This window comes from Sciurus vulgaris (genome assembly GCF_902686455.1).
Source record: "Sciurus vulgaris genome assembly, chromosome: 9".
In the NCBI taxonomy this organism is placed as follows: domain Eukaryota; kingdom Metazoa; phylum Chordata; class Mammalia; order Rodentia; family Sciuridae; genus Sciurus; species Sciurus vulgaris.
In genome coordinates, this window is record NC_136469.1 from 108,020,134 (window position 1) to 108,047,728 (window position 27,595).

The 27,595-nt window shown below is 34.4% G+C and overlaps 1 protein-coding gene across 1 annotated transcript in view; it reads left to right on the forward strand.

Annotated features, from left to right (window-relative positions):
- GABRG1 (gamma-aminobutyric acid type A receptor subunit gamma1) overlaps positions 1 to 27,595 on the forward strand; it is a 93,119-nt gene that overhangs the window by 27,072 nt on the left and 38,452 nt on the right. Inside the window, exon 3 of the mRNA XM_079154859.1 lies at positions 8,525 to 8,592. Within this exon, the coding sequence (XP_079010985.1) occupies positions 8,525 to 8,592 (68 nt within the window). The remainder of the gene's footprint in view (positions 1 to 8,524; positions 8,593 to 27,595) is intronic.

A 27,595-nucleotide genomic window follows, 5' to 3' on the forward strand; every position in this document is an offset into this window, starting at 1 on the left:
TCCTTAGAATAAAGTATCTTTATTGGAATTGTATTATATTTTGAAAAATCAACTTTGGGATGACAGACATCTTTATAACATTGCGTTGTCTGATATAAGAACTAAGACTGTTTTTCCATATTTACTATCTTTCTTCATATTTACTACCTTTCTTCATATTTACTTTGTGTTTTTTAGCAGTGTTTAAAAGATTTATTCACACAGATTCTTACATTTCTTAAATGTATTCTTTAATTTTTTATTGTTTGTTCTATTTAGTTATACATGATAGCAGAATGCATTTTGATTCGCCCACTTATCAGAGAAAACATTCAGTCTTTGGTTTTTGGGGATTGGCTTATTTCATTTAGCATGATATTCTCAAGTATTAAATTTTGCTTTTGCCACTAAAAGTAATGTTTTCTTGTCCATATGTCAAGGACTATTGATTGATAAATGTTCATTTTATATTCTAATACTTACTTTTTATTGTTAATTATTAATTCTCTGAGTTTTCAAAAATATATTGTCATACCTCTGTTAGTTTTTGTTGCTGTGAACAAAATACCTGACAAGGTAAAGGAGGAAATGTTTTATTTTAACTCATGGTTTCAGAAGTTTCAGTCCGTGGTCAGCTGGTTCCTTTACTTTGGGCTTGAGATGAGGCAGATCATGATGTAAGGGTATGGAGGAAAAGCTTCTTAACTTGTAACTGAGACGCAAAAAGAGAAAGAAAAGAGATGGGGACAAAATGTACCCTTCCAGGGAATATCCCTAGTGACCTATTTCCTCACCTACGCCCCACCTCCTACATGTTTCGACACCTACCACAAATGATGTCAAATTACTAACCTGTCATGGACTGATCTACTGCTATGGTCAGAACCTTCATGATCCAATCACTTCCCAGAAGCCCCACCTCTGAGCATAGCTGCATTGATGATCAAGTGTTCAACACAGGAGCCTTTGGGGAACATTCCAGATTCAAACCATAACAATAGCATATATATAAATGGATAAATGGATATTTTTAGTGCCAATAATAATATTTATTAATAGTTCTCTTGCATATTTTCTTGTTCTCTCTTGGAATACATATTTGCAAATCGAATTTATAACTTGTGGGGATACATCTTGTAATATTTATGTTTTAATCTCTTGTCAATAGGTTTAAATTTTTTCTCATTAGTCTTTGTTTCCTAAAGTTCTTCTGGTCATTTCTACCTTGATTAGATTTTTCAAGTTGTTTTTATATGCTGAAAATTTATTTTTTCTGTTAACTTGATCCTTGAAGGACAAATTGGCTGGATACAAAATCCTTGGTTCATGTTTTTTATCATTGAATTTGTTTTCAATAGGTTATTTCACTGGTGACTTGCTTTGTTGAATAATTTTGAGAAGTCTGATACCTATCCAATTCTTTAGCTCTGTTACCTTTGGGATTTTTCTTTATATATAAACTGAAGAGTTTTACAGTTATATGTTTCAAAGTTGTTCAGCTTGGTTAATTTTTTTCCCAAATTTCTGATAATTCTTTTCATAATGCAATTTTAGGTTTTCTTTCTACTCTGGGAAAGGTTTACTTATAGATTTATTGATTTATTCTACATTACAGTGTAGAATATTAGTTACAATATTGGTTTCCTTCGTGAATTCCACTAAAAACTATGCTAATCACACTCTTACTTGTATTTGCACCACTTGTTCTCTGGTCTTCTGACTTCTGTTTTTCACATTTATGTATTTTGGATTTTTTTTGTGCCTATTACTAAATTTTTTAGTGTATTGATTGTTGGTCATCTGTAATTTTATCTTTCTCTTCCATTTCTTTCCTAAGTTTAATCAATTTTCTATTCATTTCTGCCTTTTTGTTTAAGAGGTCAGGGAGTGCATGCTTCTTTCTTGCTTTCCAAACTTAAGTTGAAGTTATTTTTTTCCTGTACCTAAGTACATGTTTGAATACATTTAACTATTTGAAGTAGTTTACCATAGGATGCGGTTGAGAAATGTGTTTTGGGAATTTTTCTACCACTGATTTGTGTTGGATCTAGTTTTGTTATTTTGCAATAATAGTGTTATCATTTATATTGTGGTTTGTAGGTGCTTTATCAGATTATCAGTTGATTGATTGTCCTCTTATGTTATAATAACAAAACCCAGATACTTTGAATGGATATGTTACTGTGGTGGTGCTTGTTCTCTAGTGGGGTAGACATCATATTTTTGCAGGGGCATAAAATCCACCTCTCTTTGCTTCTTTTTCCCATTACCATCCATTTTCTAAAGTGGATTTATATTTTTCTTTTTGATATTTCTCTGCTGAGGAACAAATAGTTTTTATTATAAGTGCTCACATATTAATTGCATATATTAGTGGGATTTGCTGTTGTATTTTCATACATGAATGCACTGTGCATTATGTCCATCACTCTTCATCTCCTCTCTTCCTCTTCCTTCTGTCTCTCTCCCCATTTGACTTCTGCTGTCCCCCTAATACCTAGGATTAGACTCTAGTAATCCCTTTTCTACTTGTAGGTAGTAGTTTGTGCTTAACAGGATACCTTCCAGTTTCATCCATTTTCCTTTATTCCAAAACCTGTATGGTACATAAACAACAGTGCTAAGAGGGAAGTTTATAGCAGTGAGTGCCTACATCAAAAAACAGAAAGATTTCAAATAAATAGCCTAATGAATATATGTCAAGTCTTAGAAAAGCAAGAACAAGCAAAACCCAAAATAAACATAAGAGAATAAGTAACAAAGAGCAGAGCAGAAATAAATAAAATAGAGACTAAAAGAACACAAAAAGGAACAATGAAACAATGAGTGAGTTCTTTGAAAAGATAAAGAAAATTGGGTCTGGGAATGTGGCTCAGTGGTAGGGCATTTGCCAGATATATCCAAGGCTCTGAGTTTGATGCACATCACTGGGGAAAAAAACAAAAACAAAAACAAAAAAACAGGCAAATTTTTATTGAGACTAACCAAAAATAGAGAGAAGACTCAAATAAATAATATTAGAGATGAAAAATGAGACATCATTACAACTGGTACAAGAAAAGTTCAAGGAATCATTAGGTATTACTTGGAAAAATTATATGCTAATAATTTGGAAAATCTAGAAGAAATGGAGATTCCTGGATGCATAGGGCCTTTGAAAATCAAATACCTAAATAGATCAATAACAAAGACTTTGAATGAGTAATAAAAAGTCTCCTAATAACAATAACAAAAAACTCAGACTAGATGTCTTTACCACTGAATTTAACCAAATGTTTAATGAAAATCTAATATATTGCTCCTCAAATTATTTCCTAGAAATGAAAGAGAGGGGACCCTTCCAAACCCATCCTATAAGGCCAACATTAACTAGTATTAAACCCTGGCAAGTACAAAATAGTAAAGGAAAACTGTAGACCAATATCCCTAATCAGCATAGATGGAACAATCTTCAACAAAATGTTGCATATTCAACATTATATTGAAAAGATCACATGCCATGATCAAGTTGATTTTATTCCAGGGATTTCAGTATAGTTTAACATATGCAAATCAATAAAAGTAATACATCACATAAATAGGATCAAGACTAAAGTGTCCCATGATCCTCTCAATAGATGCAGAAAAAGCATTTTATATAATTCAACATCCCTTCATTGTAAAAGTTCTGAACAACTTAGATATAGAAGGACATACCTCAATATAATAATATATATGGCAAACCTATTACCAACATCATATTGAAACAACTTGTTTTGAAGACTACTTTTTCACATCACATATGTTTAGAGACTTCTTTTCTCTTAGTTCTTGTTCTGGTCTTGGAACACATTTCCAGATATTTTCAAATTGGTGACATGCTTATTCTCTTCAGTGGTCCTTTTAGATCTATCACAAGCTTGTTGCTGACTCCCTTTTTCTCTCTTCTATACACTTTATTTCAGTCTACAGTGTTGATGAAAAAGTGGTACTGTAGAATAGACAGAGTTCTTGCTAGTATTTGATTTTCTTTCTTTTTTTTTCACTTTTGTATGGTCTTTTGGATATTTGGACTTTCTGCCTTCAAACCATGCTGAGGACATAATTTTTGTCCACTACTATTTTTCCATTTTTGTTGTTTTGTATGTTTTTGGAAGAATATTTGGAGATGGGGTGTAAGAAATTTGTAAAAATTTCCTTAAGCACTGCTTTAACTATTCATATTTTATTCCTTTGTAATTTATTCTTGGGGACATGGATTAGTTACATAAATATTGCTTAGTTTTAATAACTGGACTTTTATTTGTCATATTTTATCGTTGATATGTAATTTAATTGTGTTGCGACTGGAGAACATGCTCTTTCTAAAGCTTCCCTTCTCCTGAGGAATAATTATTTGAGTTGTCTCAACTGTGAGTTTAAGGTTGGTACCAGAAGCCTTGCACCTTGGTGGTTCCTGAAATAGCTGAAATTCCCCCACGTTATTGTAAATGCTTAGCAACAGCTTGTGTTTGGTTTGTGGGCATCACCTCATCCACATGAACACTTTAGGGATTAGCAAATACCTTCAGGGGAAGTTGCCTGTTGAAAGTTCAACTAAATGTCTTGTTTCCTTCCAGCCCTTACTCCAGTGTTTCTCTCCAGTCCAATGAGATGATTGTAAACTGTGATGTGGGCCTGGAGTTTTCTTTGTTGGAAGATGTTAGGTTATAAATTCAATTTTCTTAATAAATGCAAGCTTTCTTTAAGAAAATAAATATTTCTTCTACCTTTTTTTATTAATTTGTTTATTTATTTTTGGTCAGTTTTACTATCTCATAACTTGGTTTTCATTCTTTTTTATTTTGAAAAAGTTATTTCCTTAAATTTCTTCCTGACCAATGGATTATTTTAAATACTTGCTTAATTTCTAAATATTTGGGGAATTTTCAAGATAACTTTTATTGTTATTATATCTATTTTAAATTTGTTTATTTTAACCTCATATAAGTGTAGCACAACCATCAAAACCAGAAAGATGATATTGTTATATTTACTACCATTGAATACTCATGTCCAATTTCCATTTACCCTAGAATGTATTTTCAGAATGCTTTAGTCCTGAAATAGTTCAGAAATAGTCATTACACCTTTTTTCTTCACTAGTGAATTTTATCAGATATGTTAGAAAGAAGTAATATAAATCTTATAAAATAATTTTTAGTAATAGAAAAATAGAGATTCCCAACTCATTTCACTAAGCCAGTATAATTCTGATAACTAAACCAGACTGAGACATTTTAAGAATTGAAAGATATTAAATAATCTCTCTCAATATATCAGTTGAATGGAATAACATACATTGAAGAAATAACTCTAATATCTATATCAGTGGGGCTATTGTTTTATTTATTTTTAATGACTATTCTTGCATGAGAAGGTGAAAGAAAAACCCTGTAAAACTGCTCCTCAGGATTAGAGATATTAATTGATTTCATTGATTTTAAAACATAAATGTTACCAAAATCTACATAACCAGTTGAAAATTTCTTAAGAAGCTTGGGGTATGGTGACTAAGAAAACATGGTTAAAATCAATTGAGGAAAAAATATTTTGAGTATTTCATTTTAGTTTATATTTTCTTATTGATAAACCAATTATTCACATCAATGGTTGACTGTACTCAGTTTTGCCTTAGTTACCTAGTAAACAAATGTGGAAATTTTATTGGTCTCACATTTTTCTTCTTTTTAGATATTTAAATTTTTCTTCCTCTTCCTATTCTGCGGCTGCTCAAGTTACTTTGAATCTTTGTAAACTCCCTGGGAGTTTACCTACTTATATTCTGGTGGTCTACTTAAAGCAAAGTACTTAAATCACTACACAGAAAGAGGCCTTGCAAAAATAACCCAATGTCATCTCTACCTGCCTTTTATATATTAAAAAAATATAATCCACTGTAACAGTACATGGGTTTCTGACTCATTGTTACACTAATGCAAAGTAAGATGTTGGATCTTAGTGTGTATTAATGAATTGAAGATAATCTATGCCTACTTTCAAGACATCATTAAATAGTTCTGGAATGACAATTCCTTTTCAGTTGCATTTTTCAAGTTTCATATTGAAATGCGGTGTTTTTCCTTTTTGAGCATCATGAAGATGCTGAGGTTGAACAAACTTTGTACTTAAAAAAAATGAAAAGCATCATACTAAGAAAAGGTATTTTCTCACCTTCTAAGAAGTTTTAATTTTAGTTTTATCCATAGTATTATTCATAGCATTAGTCAATCGAAGTGGTAATGACTCATTATGAAGGAGCAGTTACGGATTTCTGTTGGTTTTCTCTTAATTACACATTTTGTCACATATAATCATCAGCTGTAGTTTTAAGATTAATCTGAGATAGTTTGTTTCACTTTTGGCTTTATTCTTCTTCAATTTATGGGCATGCAAATTAAAGTACTAGATCAAACATCAGAAGCATAAAATTGTAAAATGAGCTACAAAATAACTACAAAATTCATACTTTGAAAATATATATTATTTAAAGGTTGCTAATGAAGTATCTTCTTTGTTGATAGCTGTGCTCTACCTTGAACTTACTGTCCCATCCCAGGTGCAGTTGCTTCATGTTGATTATGTCCCCATCGCCATGTAGCTCATATGCTAAGGCCAGATATATTCATCCTATAGTTGGTTAAGAAATTTTGATATCAGGAAAGTAGGATAACTAATATACTCAAAACTTTCTGCATTGCAAATGTGACAAGCATGTCCTTTAACTAAAAAATTTTCTCAAGAATCATTTATTTCTCAGTATAAACAGTCCTGAGTACTGTGCAATAAAGTCAGGAGCTTACTTAATATCTGTTGATTCATCGGTATAATTGAAAAAAAATCTATGTAAGAATGGTTATGTGCTTACACCAGTTATAATTGCTTTGTAAATGGAATTAAAAATACTATTGTATTATTGTTAATTGGCTTTTGGAAAAAAAACACTAGCTGTAATTAGCTTAATTATATGATATTAATTGGCCAAAATGTATAACTTGTCAGAAATAAATGGCAAATAATTAAAACAACTCATCTCAAAAAATATCATCAACCTAAGTTAAATTGTAAAATCCTCTATAAATTACATAGCCTACTTTTATTTGTATTATCTAAATCACCATGCTCTGGTAGATTTCATTAAAGGAAGCTGTTTTAGTCAGTCTTTTCAGCACTGTGACCAAAAGACCTGAAAAGAACAATGTAAAAGAGGAAATGTTTATTTTGGACTCATGGCTTCAGAGGTCTCAGTCCATAGATGGTTGACTGTGTTCCTTGGACCCCAAGGTGGGCAGAGAGCTCTACTCACCAGGGATAAGATATATACCCCAAAGGCATACACCCAGTGACTTACCTCTTTCAACCGCATCCTACCTATTATCACCCAGTTAAACCATATCAGTGGATTAATGCTTTGTCTCACACATGAGACTTTGGAGGACAACTTGCTTGTAAACCATAACAAAACCCAAAATCTCATTAAAGGAAATACCAAAAGGGAATTGGGACATCTAATTCATCATCAAATAAGGCACTGCTGTGGATAGTTGTTAATTATATCATTTGATTTATGTTTACAAAGCTGATGAGTTCAACACATTTTGATAAAATATAAAAATATTGAATGTACTTTTTAAAGACTAACTGGAAAAATACTAATGGTTACATACAATGCATAATAAATAAGGTCCATAGGGATGTCTATACAATAACTGTGAGAATTAAGTAGATAGATGTCTTACATTGGAAACTTGAAGCTGGCATTCACCAGTCTTAAAGGAATGTTGCTAACAAGGAAGAGAGGAAAGGAGTATGCACAAATGTTTATTAAGTTCCTTTGAGTCAGATCTGGAGGTACTTTCTTAATAGACATTATGTCCTCTAATCCTAATAGCTATATTACAAGTTCCAATGTGTGCTAGAATTGGCTCATACTGGTTCACAATAGATACAACATATTAGTCCAGTTTTGAATTCAGTGATTTCACATTGGTATGTTTAATCAGACATTGTGGGAGTATTTGCAACTTTGAAATCAGCACAAGCTACAAATTAGTGCATTTTTCTCCTCTCTGACAGCAAGTTCATTAAGCATTTAGCAGAACATTACTGGTAGGCAACAGGTAGAGTTATGTACTATTTAGACTCTAGCATACATCCTAATTCCAAAATTCTACAAGTTAATTATCTAGCAAATATTTTGTTGAATTAGCTCTCTTATTTTAGGTAGCTCTAAATATCTAAATTATATTTTACACTGGACACCTTATCTTAGGTTACAGATTTAGATATTTTAAATATCTAAATTATTTTCACATTGGAACTTTTTAGTTAAAAACATTAATTTTTAGATGAATCATTGATATTTGAACTGAAAAACTTTATGTTTTTGAAATGGACCATGTGTCTACATTTAATCATAAGGAATATTTTATGATTGAAATAACAAAACTGACTTTTTAGGATTTATTTAAAATGATGATTTCTTTAAGATAATTTCTGATAATATTCTCTTCATGGTGTTTTGCAGTGAGGCCCACAGTAATAGAAACTGATGTTTATGTAAACAGCATTGGACCAGTTGACCCCATAAATATGGTGAGTAATTCATATTAAAATATAGATATCTTGACTGTATGCCTTCATAATACAATAAATATATAATTTTTGATAGATAATACAGAATAAATTCAGATCAACATATGCAAATACTCTGTGGTGGGTATTGGCAATTGGAACTAACATATCCCTTATCTAAAAACCGTTATGGGGCGCAACTTAAGAATACACTGATCACCACTGAGAAGTCCAAATTTGAGAGTCTTTATTAAGCCAGCCGGCTGACGGTCTCACACAATGCCCAAAAAAATATGACTATTGGGAGAATAGCCCTGACCATAGGTATAAGAACCAAAAATCACATCAATCCTAAGTGTCTGGTGCTATGATTTGAAATTACACATTAACATCATGAGATCATCGACAGAGGGGGGAGGGGGGAGGGGGTCACCTAGGTACAAACTAAAGAATGATTACTAATAACCACACAATTAGCTTACATGATACATTGGTTAGGAGCAATAGAGATCAAAAGAGAGCAATTTTTCATTACATAGTAATTGTTGTTTTATATTGTTAAACACGTCACACCAAGTAACTGATGGTGGGCACAGAAGCGAGGTGTTCCCATGGGAGAAACTTATTTCCTACATAACGTGGAGTGTCAGAGCAAAATGGAGTCTGTTTAGTCAATTCCCTCATAGTCTGGCCTGTAACATTCTCATGGAGCCAGATCTATCAGCCCATCACAAAATCTAGCTTGTTCTTCCAGTGTTCTAAATTTAGTAAGACTATTCTAGGACACAGATGATTGTCACTGGTCTGTCAAGAATGGATCTCTGAAGAAACCTGGAAAAAGAAAATTCAAAGGCCTGAGAAAAAACCAGTCAGTTGAGGTGGAGAGGGACTTCATGACAGAGAAAGCAGAGTGCCCAAAATCAGAGAAATGGAACAGCCTAAAAAGATGAGGAGAACTTCCACAAATGTGGTGTTAACTGAAATATAAAGGAACTCAGACTGAAAAAATTAAGGGCCTTCTTTAGTATGATCTTGTAAACCATAATAATAGGAAATTCATGCATTGTGTTATTATTTGTATGCACTGTATCTTTTGGAGTAAGAGAAATGTCCGGAAGCTTTCAGCAGGCAACTGTTGTGGGCAGATTGATATTCTCATTATGTTACTCATAACAGTATAGAAGATGGATATAAAAGACCAAGATAAGAATTAGAGACACCAGTTAAGAGGTTGCTGCATTAGTCTGGGCAATAGATCTCCAAGGCTTTAAACAGTAACATTTAAGCTAAAGCAGACAATAACACATTTAAGAAATATTAGGTGAATTTTTAGATTTGATGACTCAATGGTTGTACTTGGGCTGACCGCAAGATATAAAGCTGGATGATTTTGAAGATGGTAGTGATGTTATTTGAGACAGGAAATCCAGGCCCAAAATGCAATAGGCACATTCAGGAGGAGTTGTCCAGCAGTGATTTGTATGATAAGCCTACTCTTCAGGGAAGATGCTAGAACTGATTATCAACATAAATCAGGAAGGAAAATGGGGCAACCAGCATACAATTTATCTTAAAATCACAAGAATATGTGGATAATTCAAGAGGATAATTAGATTAAGAAAAGCACAGGTCTGAGGATCAGACTGCATAATGAGATCAATGTATGTAAAATACAGGTGGAAGAAAGAGAAGTTCGGAAAGGGGGCATATTCAGGAAAGTCAGAAGAGTAGAAGAACGAAGAGAAGATGTATCATAATCTGAGGGATTAAAAAAGTTGAAGAATAGAGGAATAATAACGAATTGCCCATGTACCTTAAATTCAATGAGAAATAGATTAAATTAGGCCTACTGGCATTAACAATTAGTGGTAATTATCTCTGTTAGATGAAACTTGTTAAAATGGTGTGTTAGTCAGGGTTCTCTAGAGGAACCGAATCAACAGAAAGTACAATTATAAAAAGGAAATTTATTAGATTGGCTTACAAAATCAGATGCTGGATAGTCCACAATGGCCATCTACAGGCAGAAAGCTGGAGGAATCAGTCCAAGATGCTCAAGTCTTTGAACAAGAGGGATCAATGATGCTACCCCAGTATGAGATTGAATAGTATGAGTTCTGGAAACTCCCTGGAGAATACTGGCAGAGTCCACTTTGGAAAAGTGAAGGAGCGAGAGTCTGATATTCTCAGGTGATCACAGCAGCAGTCAAGAACCCATTCAAGCTGGGCTGGTGGTGCACGCCTGTAATTCCAACAGCTCTGGAGGCTGAGGCAGGAGGATCATGAGTCCAAAGTCAAAGCCAGCCTCAGCAATAGCGAGGCACTAAGCAACTAAGTGAGACCCTGTTTCTAAATAAAATACAAAATAGGGCTGGGGATGTGGCTCAGTGGTTGAGTGCCCCTGAGTTCAATCCCCAGTACCAAAAAAAAAAAAAAAAAAAAAAGCACCTGTTCAAGTAGAATTGAGCTTGCATCCACTGCTGCTTCCTTGTTCTTCCAATTTTCATTCCACCCAAGCTTTCAACCTATCAAATGGTGCTGTCCATGCTTAGGGAAAGTCTCCACTTCATTTCACTCTCCCACATGCCAATCATTCCTAGATGCACCCTCATTGACACACCCAGAAGTCTCTTAATCTTCTGCATCTCTTAATCCAAGTTGACAATCCAAATTAACCATTACAAATGGTGAAGGTAGGGAAAAGAAAACAGTCAAACTGATCATCATCTTCCACCCTCAGAACTGGTCCCATATTGACTCTTAGTGCCACCAGAGCACTGAAGATACAGATGGGTCCTGCTAGGACAGTTATGTAATCAGAAACTGGCTTAAGGGTGCTGAGGAGGGAGTAGGATTGTGGATTTAATTTTATGAACAAATAATTCAAAAATCTTGGCCTAGAAGAGGATAAGAGTACAGGAGTAGACAGATAAGAGGAATAAGTTCTAGTGTCATGCAGCAAGGGATGGCTACAGTTTACAACAAATTATGATACATTTCATAAGGCACTAGAAGAGTTCAAAGGTTCTCAGTATAAGGAGAAGATAAATGTTTAAGGAGATGATAAATGTTTAAGGAGATGGAAATCTTATGATCATGATAAATTTTATATAAATATTCAGTCATCAAATAGCTCATCACGTAGCTCATAACTATGTATGATTATCATGTGTTGTGTTAAAACTTAAAAAAACTGATTTGGGGTGGAAAAGGTACAGAGAATAAAAGAAATAAAGACTACGAGAAAATGTCAAGGGAGGGCCATTTAAGAAGGAAAACAGTAAAGTGTGCTATTCATGTTCTTTTATACATAATGTTCTATTACTATTTGTGATACTATTTGAAGGACATAATTTAATGTAAACAACAGAAAAAATAGACTGTATAATGTTCAATTTCAATTCCTATTATTCCCTTTTCGTGATTCAAATTATTGGGTCCTATTTAATAGACTCAATGTGTTATACTATGTATAATGTTATACTATACTATCTCCTTTGATTTTTACTGTGGGTATTATTAATCTGCTAGAGTTGCCTTAACAAAGTAGCAAAGACTGTGAGATTGAAGCAACAGCTCAGAGTGATGGCTGGCCTCTCTCATTGCTTGTTACATGGTCCCCTCACGGTGTCCTCACATGGTTTTTCCTGTGGGATTTTTTATCCCTGATATCTCTTTGTATCAAATTTTCTCTTCTTATTACAAGTCAAATTGAAGAGGCCTCATTTTAAAATAATCATTGCTGGTGGGAATGCAAAATGGTGCAACCATTTTGGAACGCAGTATGGAGAGTCCTCAGAAAATATGGAAGGGATCCACCATTTGACCCAGTTATCCCACTCCTCAGTTTATACCCAAAGGAGTTAAAATCAGCATACTACAGTGATGCAGCCATATCAATATTTATAGCAACTCAATTCATCATAGCTAAACTATGGAACCAACCTAGATGCCCGTCAACAGATGAATGGATAAAGAAAATATGGTATGTGTGTGTGTGTGTGTATGTGTGTATATATATATATATATATATATATATATATATATATATATATATACGATGAAATGTTACTCAGCTTTAAAGAAGAATGAAATTATGGAGTTTGCTGGTAAATGGATGAAATTGGAGAACATCATGCTAAGCAAAAGAAGCCAAAACCAAAAAACCAAAGGTCTAATGTTTTCTCTGGTATGCAGATGCTAATTCACAATAAGTGGGTGGGGATAGGGAAGAATAGAGTCACTTTATATTAGGTAGAGGGTAGTGAAGGGAGGGGAAGTGTATGTGGATAGGAATGATACTAGAGTGAAACAGACATTATTATCTCATGTATGTATATGACTGCATGACTGATGTGATCCTACAATATGTATAATCAGAAAAATGAGAAATTATACTCCATTTATGTATGATCTATAAAATGTATAAATACATTCTACTGTCAGGTGCAACAAATTAGAACAAATAAAAATATTTAAAAATTTTAAAAAATAAAATAATCATTTCTTATAAGACCCTATCTCCAAATTCAGTGGCATTCTGAGATATTGAACATTAGGGCTCCAATGTGTGGATTTGGGGGATAACACAATTCAGGCTATAAGACATTCAAAGATAATTCTCTGACATTTTGCTGATTTTCTTCCTCACTTGGTTTATTTACTTATTACAAGAGTCAAATTATCTCTTTATTGCTGGACTTAATCACTTTATACCTTGAAAACCGTCCTAATATGCTAACCTCTGCCTGTCTCTCCTTATTCCTCTAGTAATACAGCCACACTCCATTTTTCTCTTCTTAAACATGATGTTCATGTATGTAACTGGCATTCACTTTAACAGCTATTTGCACTGATGGCTATGTGACAGCATCTGGACCATACCGTAACTGACATCTTTGTCACCATAATGCAAATGAACAGGAATTGGCTGTGGATAGATTGATTTTGAGAAGATGTTGGGATATCCTGACAGTCTAGCCCAAAAGTTGCTCTTAAATTAGGGCTCATACTGTGGAAAGATGGGGCTGAAATAAATCTTTGTAAAAGATTTGCTAAACGTCTGCAATTTGGGGGAAAGAAGCCTTAACAAAAAAGAAAGAGAAAAAAGGGATGTGTAGCAAGCCTTAGGAACCCATCCGTTTAAGGATATGAGAGCTGAGGTAGTAAATTAAACAGCAGATTTGGCAAGAAAATGAAGACAACAATGCCAACAAGAAACAAAGGGTAAAGTTTCAATGAGATTTTTAATGTGAGCTTTGCCCCAAATTCCTATATGATCTGTTGATTTTTATAAAGAGAAAACATTTTATGTATCTGTGTGTAATAATGCTAAATTTTGAACATCATGCAAAAAAGAGTTTCCTAAGGTAATGCATTAATTATATGTTAATTTTTCTCTTGAAAAGAATCCTAAAATATTCTGATTCTAGGTAACGAATACCTGGAGAAGATAAGCCTATTGAATTTTCCTGATTGCCTTTCTTTTTGTTTTGAGATTTTCTTTTCAGTTTTCCAAAATTTATTAAATATAAAATGTAGTCATTAAAATAGACAGAAATAAGATTCAAAGTTGTATCAGTAATCTGGAAACTCTTCGACATGAATGGGTACCTAGAGGCTTCTATGATATTCCTCCTCTATAAAAGATTCATGCTAGTAAAGGTTTTGCTTTCCCAGTAGGGCAAATTACACACTTGTAACCTTGGACAGTGATACTTTTAAAAAAAGCTAATTAAATGAAATTGCTATTGAAAATAGTGATAGTAAAACAAGTTAGAGAAACCCTATGTAACAGTTATAGTGTTTATTAAAGAAAAGCATTGTCATAGAAGGGATTAATAAGAAGCTCACATGAAAGACTATTTTAACTAAACAATGCAGGAAAATTAGAATTCACTTTTCATAAAATGAACAAAATTGCTTTGAATGTGAATGTAATCAAGCAAGCAAACTCGAGCATAATTAAGCAAGCAGGAGAGTAGTATTTTTTTTTTTTCTCTCATTAACCATTCATACAATTTAAGTAACTGGAAGGAAAAAAAAATAATGTATTGGCTTAACTGTTTTCTTTTTTAAAATAGCCAAAGTTTACTTTGTTGCAAGATGGGTGCTTCTTTTGAAGCTGGGCTGTATAAAATAACATTTGTATAAATTACTTATAAACCTGAAACATTATTCTACAATAAGATCTGTTTTTCTTTCCTGTTTCAGAGTTACATTGACGTTTTCAGTCTCACTGTTCCTATCAAAAATATATTCAATAATTACATCTTAAATGATGGGTGAATCAGTCAATAAATAGATCATTTCTTTAATCCTCATTTTAAGAATTTATAGTCAAAATAAATAGCATGCACTGAAAAAAACTGAATCAAGGAGTTCAACTTTAAATACATTCCAATTGAATCTATCTTACATGTAAGTAGAAAACATAAGTAATTACAACTGGGGGCAAGAGTGTGTTAGTAGTATTAAGTTAGACTAGAAGCATGTTTTAATCTCTTAACTTTACAAGTTGAGAGTTATGTTTTAGCCTTTTTAGTACTTGTCTCACCATAGAAACTTAACTACTTATTAGCAAGTACAACATTCAAGGGTTATAAAGATTCTTCAAGGTAAGTCAAGATCTATGACAGCACTAGGAAGTTCAAGATGATATTATGGGTATCTAAAAGAGGCTATAGCACAAGATTAGTAAGTACAAATATAGCTATAATGGAAAATTCCAGATATGATTTAGATGTGGGTTTACTTATAGGAACTGGTAAACCTTACAACTACATTGAAGAGATGACTAATACAGGAACTTTGAAAACGAGAAATGAGAGAAACAACTTATAAAAATTGATGAAGAATGAGAGCTCAGTTCACATATGCAGAACTTAATTCACGCCATTCTAATTATAAAAGTGATATGTCACATAGTCCTAGAATTTGCCTCTGAAGCCGGATAGATTCTTTCTGCTAGAAATGCTGATTGGTCTTGGTAAAGGAGACAAATAGGACTGAGAAACAGGGGTACCAGCTATGAGGAGGATAATTTAAAAAGTTACAGAGAACCAGCTGGGCTATCCTCTAAAATAACTGCCTGCAAAAAAGGGCTACAAACATGAGTAATTTTAGTAAATAAATGAAATAAATTTATACTGGCTATAATATAACTATATATAAATATATACTGGCTTAAATATAAATATTTAACAAAATAAATATTTAACAAAAATAACCCTTTTCAGACTCCTTTTAGCTGAAAAGAAAAATACAATTGCTCCTTTCAAAAGGCACAAAATAAGTATATGTAGAGTTACAAAAGTCACAAACATTATTCATTATTGAATGGTAATAAAGGATTTTTCTCGGTAGTAGTTTTTTGTTTTGTATTCATTTAAATGGAATGACCAAACAATAAAAGTTGATTTGGGTTGGGAGGAAGTAAAGTTAAGGAAGCTATTTGAAAATGTTGAAGACTAACATTCAAGTATTTGTACTTTATCTTACTTTTTCTGTCTCATTTTGATAATAAACACAGACATGCAACTTTTTTGAAACATAATTTATAAGAGACACACTTTTATATTTTAATTTTTATTTGTTCTAATTAGTTATACATGACAGCAGAATGAATTTTGATTCATTGTACATGCATGGAGAACAACTCTTCATTTCTCTGGTTGTACATGATGTAGAATCCATACCATACATGTGACCATACAAGTACCTAAGTTAATGATGTCAATCTCATTCCACCATTTTTCCCACTCTGCTGCCCCAGAAAACATTTGGACTTTGGTTTTATGGGATTGGTTTATTTCCCTTAGCTTGATATTCTCCAACTCCATCCATTCATCTGCAAATTCCATGATTATATTCTCCCTTAAGACTGGAGCTCAGTGATATTCCATTGTGTATTTATGCCACAGTTTCTTGATCCATCAATCTATTGAAGGGCATCTAGGTTTGTTCCATAGCTTAGATATTGTGAACTGAGCTTCTATAAACATTGATGTGACTGCATCACTGTAGTATGCAGATTCTAAGTCTTTTGGGTATAGATGGAGGAATGGGATGACTGAGTCAAATGATGGTTCCATTCCAAGTTTTCTAAGTAATTTCCATAGTGTTTTCCAGAGTGGTTGAACTAATATGCACTCCTAACCAGCAATGTATGAGTGTACCTTTTCCCACACATCCTCATCAACACTAATTTTGCCTGTATTCATGATAACTGCAATTCTGACTGGAGTGAAATGATATCTTAGTTTTGTTTTTCATTTCTCTAATTTCTAGAGATGTTGAACATTTTTTCATATATTTGTTGATCAATTGCATACCTTCTATAAAGTGTCTGCTCAGTTCCTTAGCCCACGTATTGACTAGGTTATTTGATTTTTTGGTGTTAATTTTTTTGTGTTCTTTATATATTCTGGAGAATAGTGCTATACCTCAGTATGTAGTAAAGATTTTCTTCCACTCTGTAGGCTCTCTCTCCACATTATTGATTGTTTTCTTTGCTGAGAAAAAGATTTTAGTTTGAATTCATCCCATTTGTTGATTATTGGGTTTATTTCTTATGGCTTTAGGAGTCCTGATAAGGAAGTCAGGTACTAAGTTGACTTGATGAATATTTGGGCCTGATTTTTCTTCTATTAGGTGCAGGATCTCTGGTTTAATTCCTAGGTCCTTAATCCACTGTGAGGCGAGTTTTGTACAGGGTGACACCTAAGGATTTAATTTTATTTTGCAGCTTATAGATTTCCAGTTTTCTCAGCACCATTTGTTGAAGAGGCTCTTTTCTCCAATGTATGTTTTTGGCACCTTTGGGATGAGATAACTGTATTTATGTAGCTTTGTCTCTGTGTCCTCTATTCTGTACCATTGGTCTACCTGTCTATCTTGGTGCCAATACCATGACATTTTTGTTACTATAGCTCTGTAGTACAGTTTGAGGTCTGGTATTGTGATGCCTCTGGCATCACTCTTCTTGCTCAGGATTGCTTTGGCTATTCTGGGTCTCTTATTTTTCCAAATGAGTTTCATAATTGCTTTCTCGATTTCCATGAGGAATGACATTGGGATTTTAATTGGAATTGCAATGAATCTGTATAGCACTTTTGGTAGTATGGCTGTTTTTGACAATATTAATTCTGCCTACCCAAGCGCATGGGAGATCTTTCTATCTTCTAAATTCTTCTTTAATTTTTTTCTTTAATGTTTTGTACTTTTCATTGTAGAAGTCTTTCATCTCTTTTGTTAGATTGATTCCCAAGTATTTTATTTTATTTTTTTGAGACTATTGTGAATGGAGTAGTTTCCCTAAATTCTCTTTAAGTGGATTCATAACTGATGTATAGAAATGTACTTGATTTACAGGTATTGATTTTATATCCTGTTGCTTTGCTGAATTTATTTATGAGTTCTGAAAGTTTTCTGGTGGAATTTTTGGATCTTCTGAATATAGATTTATGTTGTCAGCAAATAATGATAGTTTGAGTTCTTCTTTTCCTATTCATATCCCTTTAATTTCTTTCATCTGTCTGATGACTCTGGCTAGAGTTTTGAGGACTATGTTGAATAGAAGTGGTAAAAGAGGGTATCCCTGTCTTGTTCCAATTTTGAGAGGGAAAGCTTTCAATTTTTCTCCATTTAGAATGATGTTGACCTTGGGCTTAACACAGATAGCTTTTACAATGTTGAGGTATGTTCCTATGATCCCTAATTTTTCTAGTGTTTTTTTTTTTTTAATTTTAACTAAAAATCATAAATTTACATAGGGCAATGTTGTTTGATTCATTCTGTTATTTTTTTCCCTTCCCCTCACCCCTCTCACCCCTCTTTTCCCTCTATACAGTCCTTCATTCCTCCATTCTTACCACCCTCCTTATCCCTAACCCTAAACCTAACCCTAACCTTAACGCTAACCCCTCCTACCCCCCCTTATATGTCCTTATCGCTTATCAGTGAGATCATTCGTCCTTTAGTTTTTTGAGATTGACTTATCTCACTTAGCATGATATCCTCCAATTTCATCCATTTGCCTGCAAATGCCATAATTTTGTCATTATTCATGGCGGAGTAATATTCCATTGTATATATATGCCACAGATTCTTTATCTATTCATCAACTGAAGGGCAGCTAGGTTGGTTCCACAATATGGCAATAGTGAATTGAGCAGCTATGAACATTGATGTGGCTGTATCTCTGTAGTATGCTGATTTTAAGTCCTTTGGGTATAGGCCAAGGAGTGGGATAGCTGGGTCAAATGGTGATTCCATTCCAAGCTTTCTGAGGAATCTCCATACTGCTTTCCAGAGTGGCTGCACTAATTTGCAACCCTACCAGCAATGTATGAGTGTACCTTTTTCCCCGCATCCTTGCCAACACCTATTGTTGCTGTGTTCTTGATAATCGCCACGCTAATTGGGGTGAGATGAAATCTTAGGGTAGTTTTGATTTGCATTTCTCTTATTACTAGAGATGTTGAACATTTTTTCATATATCTGTTGATTGCTTGTACATCTTCTTCTGTGAAGTGTCTGTTCATTTCCTTAGCCCATTTATTGATTGGATTATTTGTATTCTTTGTGTAGAGTTTTTTGAGTTCTTTATAGATTTGGGATATTAGCGCTCTATCTGAAGTATGAGTGGCAAAGATATTCTCCCACTCTGTAGGCTCTCTCTTCACATTACTGATAGTTTCCTTTGCTGTGAGAAACCTTTTTAGTTTGAATCTATCCCAGTTGTTGATTCTTGCTTTTATTTCTTGGGCTATGGGAGTCCTGTTAAGGAAGTCTGATCCTAAGCCAACAAGTTGAAGGTTTGGACCTACTTTTTCTTCTATAAGATGCAGGGTCTCTGGTCTGATTCCAAGATCCTTGATCCATTTTGAGTTGAGTTTTGTGCAGGGTGAGAGATAGGGGTTTAATTTCACTCTGTTGCATATGGTTTTCCAGTTTTCCCAGCACCATTTGTTGAAGAGGCTATCTTTTCTCTATTGCATATTTTTGACACCTTTGTCTAGTATGAGAAAATTGTATTTATTTGGGTTTATGTCCATGTCCTCTATTCTGTACCATTGATCTACCTGTCTATTTTGGTACCAATACCATGCTGTTTTTGTTACGATTGCTTTGTAATAGAGTTGAAGTTCTGGTATTGCGATACCCCTGCTTTGATCTTTCTACTGAGGATTGTTTTAGCTATTCTGGGTTTCTTATTCTTCCAGATGAATTTCATTATTGCTTGCTCTATTTCTGTAAGGTACATCATTGGGATTTTAATTGGAATTGCATTGAATCTGTATAGCACTTTTGGTAGTATGGCCATTTTGACAATATTAATTCTGCCTATCCATGAACATGGGAGATCATTCCATCTTCTAAGGTTTTCTTTAATTTCTTTCTTTAGTGTTCTGTAGTTCTCATTGTAGAGGTCTTTCACCTCTTTTGTGAGATTGATTCCCAAGTATTTTATTTTTTTCAATGCTATTGTGAATGAGGTAGTTTTACTAATTTCTCTTTCTGAAGAGTCATCACTTATGTATAAAAATGCATTGGATTTATGAGCATTGATCTTGTAACCTGCTACTTTACTGAACTCACTTATGAGTTCTAAGAGTTTTCTGGTGGAATTTCCAGGTTCCTCTAAATATATAATCATGTCATCAGCGAACAGGGATAGTTTGAGTTCCTCTTTTCCAATTTGTATACCTTTAATTTCTTTTTTTTTGTCTAATTGCTCTGGCTAGAGTCTCAAGAACAATGTTGAATAGAAGTGGTGAGAGAGGGCATCCCTGCCTTGTTCCAGTTATTAGGGGGAATGCTTTCAGTTTTTCACCATTTAGAATGATATTGGCCATGGGCTTAGCGTAGATTGCGTTCACAATGTTAAGGAATGTTCCCACTACCCCAATTTTTTCTAGTGTTTTTGAGCATGAAGGGATGCTGTATTTTATCGAATGCTTTTTCTGCATCTATTGAAATAATCATGTGATTCTTAACTTTTAGTCTGTTGATATGGTGAATTACGTTTATTGATTTCCTGATGTTGAACCAACCTTGCATCCCTGGGATGAAACCCACTTGATCATGGTGCACTATCTTTTTAATATGTTTTTGTATGCGATTTGCTAAAATTTTGTTGAGAATTTTTGCATTGATGTTCATTAAGAATATTGGTCTGAAATTTTCTTTCCTCGATGTGTCTCTGTCTGGTTTAGGTATCAGTGTGATATTGGCTTCATAGAATGAGTTTGGGAGGGTTCCCTCCTCTTCTATTTTATGGAATATTTGAGAAGTATTGGAATGAGCTCTTTAAAGGTTTTGTAGAACTCGGCTGAGAACCCATCTGGTCCCAGACTTTTCTTTGTTGGTAGGCTTTTGATGACCTCTTCTATTTCATTGCTTGAAATTGATTTATTTAAGTTGTGTATGTCCTCCTCCTTCAGTTTAGGTAATTCATATGTCTCTAGAAACTTGTTGATGTCTTCGAGGTTTTCTGTTTTCTTGGAGTATAGATTTTCAAAATAGCTTCTAATCATGTTTTGTATTTCACTTGTGTCTATTGTGATATTTCCTTATTGCTTCCGAATTTTAGTAATTTGAGTTTTCTCCCTCTTTCTCTTTGTTAATGTGGCTAAGGGTTTATCAATTTTGTTTATTTTTTCAAAGAACCAACTATTTTGTTAACTTTTCCGATTGTTTCTTTTGTTTCAGTTTCATTGATTTCGGCTCTGATTTTAACTATTTCCTGTCTTCTACTACTTTTGGTGTTGCTGTGCTCTTCTTTTTCTAGGGCTTTGAGCTGTAGTGTTAAGTCGTTTCTTTGTTGATTTCTACTTCTTTTGTTGAATGCACCCCATGAAATAAATCTTCCTCTAAGTACTGCTTTCATAGTGTCCCAGAGATTTTGATATGATGTGTCTTTGTTCTCATTTACTTCTAAGAATTTTTTAATTTCCCTCCTGATGTCTTCTGTTATCCATTCATCATATAATAGTGTATTATTTAATCTCCAAGTATTGGAGAAGTTTCTGTTTTTTATTTTGTCATTTATTTCTAATTTCAGTCCATTATGATCTGATAGAGTACAAGGTAGTATCTCTATCTTCTTGTATTTGCTAACAGTAGCTTTGTGCCATAAAACATGGTCTATTTTAGAGAAGGATCCATGTGCTGCTGAGAAGAAAGTGTATTCATTCTTTATTGGATGGTATATTCTATATAAGTCGGTTAAGTCTAAATTGTTGATTGTGTTATTGAGATCTATGGATTCTTTATTCAATTTTTGTTTGGACGATCTATCCAGTGGTGAGAGAGGTGTGTTAAAATCACCTAGTATTATTGTGTTGTGGTCTATTTGATTTCTGGAATTGACAAGGATTTGTTTGATGTACATGGATGAGCCAATATTCAGGGCATAGATATTTATGATTGTTATGTCTTGCTGATTTATGCTTCCCTTAAGCAGTATGTAATGTCCTTCTTTATCCCTTCTGACTAGTTTTGGCTTGAAGTCCACATTATCTGAAATAAGGATGGATACTCCAGCTTTTTTGCTGTGTCGTGTGCATGGTATGTTTTTTCCCATCCTTTCACCTTTAGTCTATGGGTATCTCTTTCTATGAGATGAGTCTCTTGCAGGCAGCATATTGTTGGATTTGTCTTTTTAATCCAATCTGCCAGTCTATGTCTTTTGATTGATGAGTTCAGGCCATTAATATTCACGGCTATTATTGTGATATGATTTGTATTCCTAGTCATTGGACTCATTTTTGTTTTTTGACATGATTTGGTTTCTCCTTTATTTGGCTATTCCTTTAGGCTAGTTCCTCCCATTGCTGATTTATATCATTGTTTTTCAACTCTTCCTCATGGAATATTTTGCTGAGAATGTTCTGTAATGCTGGCTTTCTTTTTGTAAATTCCTTTAGCTTTTGTTTATCATGGAAGGATCTTATCTCATCGTCAAATCTGAAAGTAAGTTTTGCTGGGTATAAAATTCTTGGTTGGCATCCATTTTCTTTCAGGGCTTGGTAAATGTTGTTCTAGGCCCTTCTAGCTTTTAGGGTCTGGATTGAAAAATCTGCTGATATTCTTATTGGTTTCCTCCTGAATGTAATCTGATTCTTTTCTCTTGCGGCCTTTAAAATTCTGTCTTTATTTTGTATGTTGGGTATTTTCATAATAATGTGCCTTGGTGTAGTTCTGTTGTAATTTTGTATATTTGGAGTCCTATAAGCCTCTTGTACTTGGATTTCCATTTCATTCTTCAGATTTGGGAAATTTTCTGATATTATTTCATTGAATAGATTGTTCTTTCCTTTGGTTTGTTTCTCTAAGCCTTCCTCAATCCAAATAATTCTTAAATTTGGCCTCTTCATGATATCCCGTAATTCATGTAGATTCTGTTCATGATTTCTTACCATCTTTTCTGTTTGGTCAACCTTGTTTTCAAGATTAAATATTTTGTCTTCAATATCTGAGGTTCTGTCTTCCAGGTGATCTGTCCTATTGGTTATGCTTTCTATGGTGTTTTTCACTTGGTTTATTGTTTCCTTCATTTCAAGGATTTCTGTTTGGTTTTTTTTCAGTATCTCTAACTCTTTTTTGAAATGTTCTTTTGCTTCCCGAATTTGCTCTTTTAACTCTTGATTGGTGTGTTCATTTAATGCCTGCATTTGTTCTTTCATCTCCTCGTTTGCTTCCCTGATTGTTTTAATTATGTACATTCTGAACTCCCTTTCTGATATTTCTTCTGCTGTGCTGTCACTGGGTTTTATTGATATAGTATCTAGGTTTGTTTGGGACATTTTCTTCCCTTGTTTTCTCATATTGGTCAGATGTCAGTGGGACTCTGTGATATTGTAGATTTCCTCTATTGGCTTATAGTGTCCCTGTAGATTTCCAGTGTATCACCTACCAGCCTTCAGTAGCCTGAAGTCTTGGATTAACTTGATAATGTAGTGCTTCCAAAGAACCCTGCTCCTAGCCCACTACTGATTCCAGGGAGAGAGACCTGGAGAGGTCTCTTGCTGCCCAGCCCTGGTCCCAGAGGCTGGTTGTAGGTCAGAGGTCTCAATTGGCTTGGGGACTTGTAGCTGGCCATGTGTAGACAGGCTCTCACTGGGCCGTCTGCCCTGAGAAGTTAGCCTAGAGAGGTGCTTCCTGCCAGAGAGGGCTGGGCTGCTTGGAGAAGTCCCTGGCGCCCTGTGCTGGTCTCTGAAGCAACCTGCGGGCGGCCAGGAGCTGGCCACACTGCCTCTGTGCATAAAGGCTCTTACTGGGGGGCCTGCTCCGCGAGGCTGGAGAATCTGTCCCTGTGGAAGGAGCCCACTGCCAGAGTGCACAGAGCTGCCTGGGGGAGACTGTATCTGCCCTGTCCTACTCTAATAAGCTGCTCAAATCCGTGCCTGCTGCGCAACTGATCTTCACTAGGTGGGGGAGACTAACCCCATGGTTCTATTTTAGTCCCAGTCTCTCAATGCCTCCCCTTCTTGAATTCTGGATTCTGGAGTAACTGGAGATGCAGTCTCCCTCTAGTCTGCCATCTTGGATCACCCCGTGGAAAAAGCCTGCAGCTGGAGGTGGGAAAGGCTGCCTGGAGAGGTCTCTGGCTGCCCAGCCCTGGTCCCAGAAGCTGCTTGCGGGTCGGAGGTCTCTGCTGTCTTGGGGACTTGTGGCTGGCTCTGTGTCGAGAGCTTTCTAGTGTTTTGAACATGAGGAAGTGTTGTATTTTATCAAATGCCTTTTCTACATATATTGAGATAATCATGTGATTCTTGTCTTTAAGTTTATTGCTTTGTGGCATAACATATGCTCTATTTTAGAGAAGGATTCTTGTGCTGCTGAGAAAAAAGTGTATTTGCTCAGTGATGGAAGGAATGTTCTATATATGTCTGTTAAGTCTAAGTTATTGATTTTATTATTGAGTTCTATTGTTTATTTGTTTAGTGTTTGGAAGATCCATCCAGTGGTGAGAGAGGTGTATTAAAGTCACCTGTAGTATTGTGTTGTGGTCTATTAGATTCCTGAAATCAAGAAGGGTTTGTTTTATGAACATAAATTGTACATTACTTGGGGCATATATATTCATGATTGTTATGTCTTGTTGATGTATAAGTCCCTTAAGCAGTATGAAATGTCCTTCTTTATCACTTCTGACTAATTTTGGCCTGAAGTCCAGTTTATCTGATATGAGGATGGAAACCCTTGCTTGCTTACACAGTCCATGTGAGTGATATGTTTTTTCCCATCACCTTCAGTCTGTGGATGTCTTTTCCTATGAATTGGAAAATTCCTAAAGGCAGCATATTTTGGGGTCTTTTTAAAATCTAATCTGCCAGTCTGTGCCTTTTGATTGATAAGTTTAGGCTATTAACACTCAGGGTTATTGAGATGATTTGTAATCCTAGTCATTTTGCTTTTTTTTTTTTGGTTTTTAACTTGACTTGGTATCTCCTTTGACTTTTCCTTTAGCGTAGTTCCTCCCTTTCCTTTCTTTTATTGTTGTTTTCCATTTCCTCCTCATGGAATATTTTGTGAAGAATGTTCTGTGGTGTTGTATTGCTAGTAGTAAATTCTTTTAACTTTTGTTTGTAATGGAAGGTTTTTATTTCATCATCAATTCTGAAGCTTACTTTTCCTGAATATAAAATTCTTGCTAAAAATTCTAAAACACTATGTGTTACTTTTCTTCATCATACTTTGTCATACATTTCTTACTGGATATATTTTCTACAATATTCCATATATAATTTCAAAGATGAACACATCAAATGGTATAACCACAGAACAAGTAAGCCCCACAAAAAATAGAGAGATAAAAAAATGAACTTCATATCAATAAGACATTTATAACATAATAGAGAGGTTAGGGTCAGCTTCCAGATATATAAAATAAGTACTCTGAAATCTGCAATAGGAGCTACCTTTACAAACTTATATTAGCCAGGATTCTCCAGAGAAACTTAACCAGTAAGATAGATGGACAGATGGAAGAGAGAGTAGCTAGGTCTATTTTAAAGAATTGGCTCCTGTAATATGGTGGAGGCTGGCAAGTCCAAATATCTTTCTTCCTCTTGGGATGTCAGTATTTTAAGCTTCATCTCACTGAATGAAAAATGTTAATCATATGTTAAAAAAATACGTTAACAGAAAAATTTAGGGTGGTGTTTGGCCAGATATCTGAGTATCAGAACCCCCATGGTGATACACAAAAATTAACCATCATAGATGTATAACAGAAGGGATGAACATTCATGGATTCAAAAAGCGTTAATAAAAACCACCACGTGCTTCATTTCTAGACAAGAAAAAAACAAGCAAAAGCATGAAATTCACTTGGAGTCTACTACTTTTACTAAATTAGAAATGTTTTCATAAGATTTTAATTAAATTCAAATATACATTTGGTAATCTTTCATTTAAGCAGATAAAGCTAAAAGTAATTTTCCTCACAGCATTCTCATTTGCTTTCTAGAGTCCATCCATCAAATTGTTTTTGCAAAACGATCACATTTTCAAGTTCTATCTTATGCTATTCTGATTTTTCCCCACTCTAATTGATACAAGGAAATAACCTTACAAGGTCATACAGCAAGTAAGAAATTTGGATCGCATATCTCACAATTTGAACCTTTTCACTATAACACAGATTATCCCCATGAGACATAAATTTGGAATCCAGAGAGATGAAATTCATATTTTCCTAATGACGAGTTTTGGTTACTTATTTCATAGTTCTTTTTTTTTATCATATTTTCTACTTTATTGACATTTATATCCTTGTTATCATTGTGGAATATCTGAATGAATGAATGCATTCAACCTGCTTGAAGCATACTTCCTAAGTATAAAATATAGTATAGCAGTGCTCTGGTTTGGCTTTGAAGTGCACCCCATCCCCACTAGAGCAAAAAAAAAAAAGAAAAAAACTCCTGTGTTAATGCAGGACTATTCAGAGGTGAAATAATCAGATTGTGTGAGCTGTAATCTAATCGGTTCTCCCAGTAGGAATGTGGGGAATGGCTGGAAAAGGTGAGTCACAGGGGGTGTGCCCAGGAAAAGTCCATTCTTCCCTGCAGCCCTTTCCCTGTCTCCTCTCTCTCTGCTTTCTGGATTCCACATGGGGAACAGCTTTCTTTTGCTCTGCCACACAATCCCCCTTCCATGATATTCTAAGTCACCTTGGACCCAGAACAATGAAGTTGGCTGTCTATGGACTTAGACCTTGGAAACCATGATCCCCAAATAACTTTCCCTTTAAGTTGCTTTGTCAGGTATTTTGTTCAAAGCAACCCAAAGCTGACTAAAACAGACAGCAAACACATATGTACATAGAAACTGTCCTTGCTTACAAGATGTACCCCCAGTTAAAAGCACAATAAAGGATTCTCTATGGTGGATTCTTCATATTCAGGTTAAGATTCTTCTTCCTGCAAAAGCCTCATCACCAACTGACAACTGTGATTTCCATATGGATGTGCAACATCTGTGATAGTTTGGTTCAGTGCTAGATAACCACATTAATTGCTCTATGTTCTGTAGGAAAAGTGTTTCTATATTCATAATTGCATTATTTGTTGCTGCCTAAACTAACCTACCTAAGTTTAAGAGAACCCTATATTTGAAATGATACATTTAGAAGAAATTCATAGCTTATATTATCAATTACTCATTTTATTTCTAATTTATGGATTTCTTACCATTATCCATAATCTCAATTCAGAAAATCAAGAATTTCCCAACATTGTCAGTAGGTTGCTACCGGGAGGGCATTGTTGCCACTGCTGTTAGAAGTCAACTTCCTGCGTTTACCTCAGTCCTGTAGTTTGGATCCCATTGTGCATATCACAATACTGGGTGTTTCTACTAGAAATTCCAAGACTTGTTATAATTTTTACATTATATAATATATAATACATAACGTATTTCCATAAGCAATTTTTCAGAACTTCAATTATAATGTCCAAAGTTGAAACATTCAAACAAGCTATCTCCTATTTTAATTAAACTGCGGAACAAC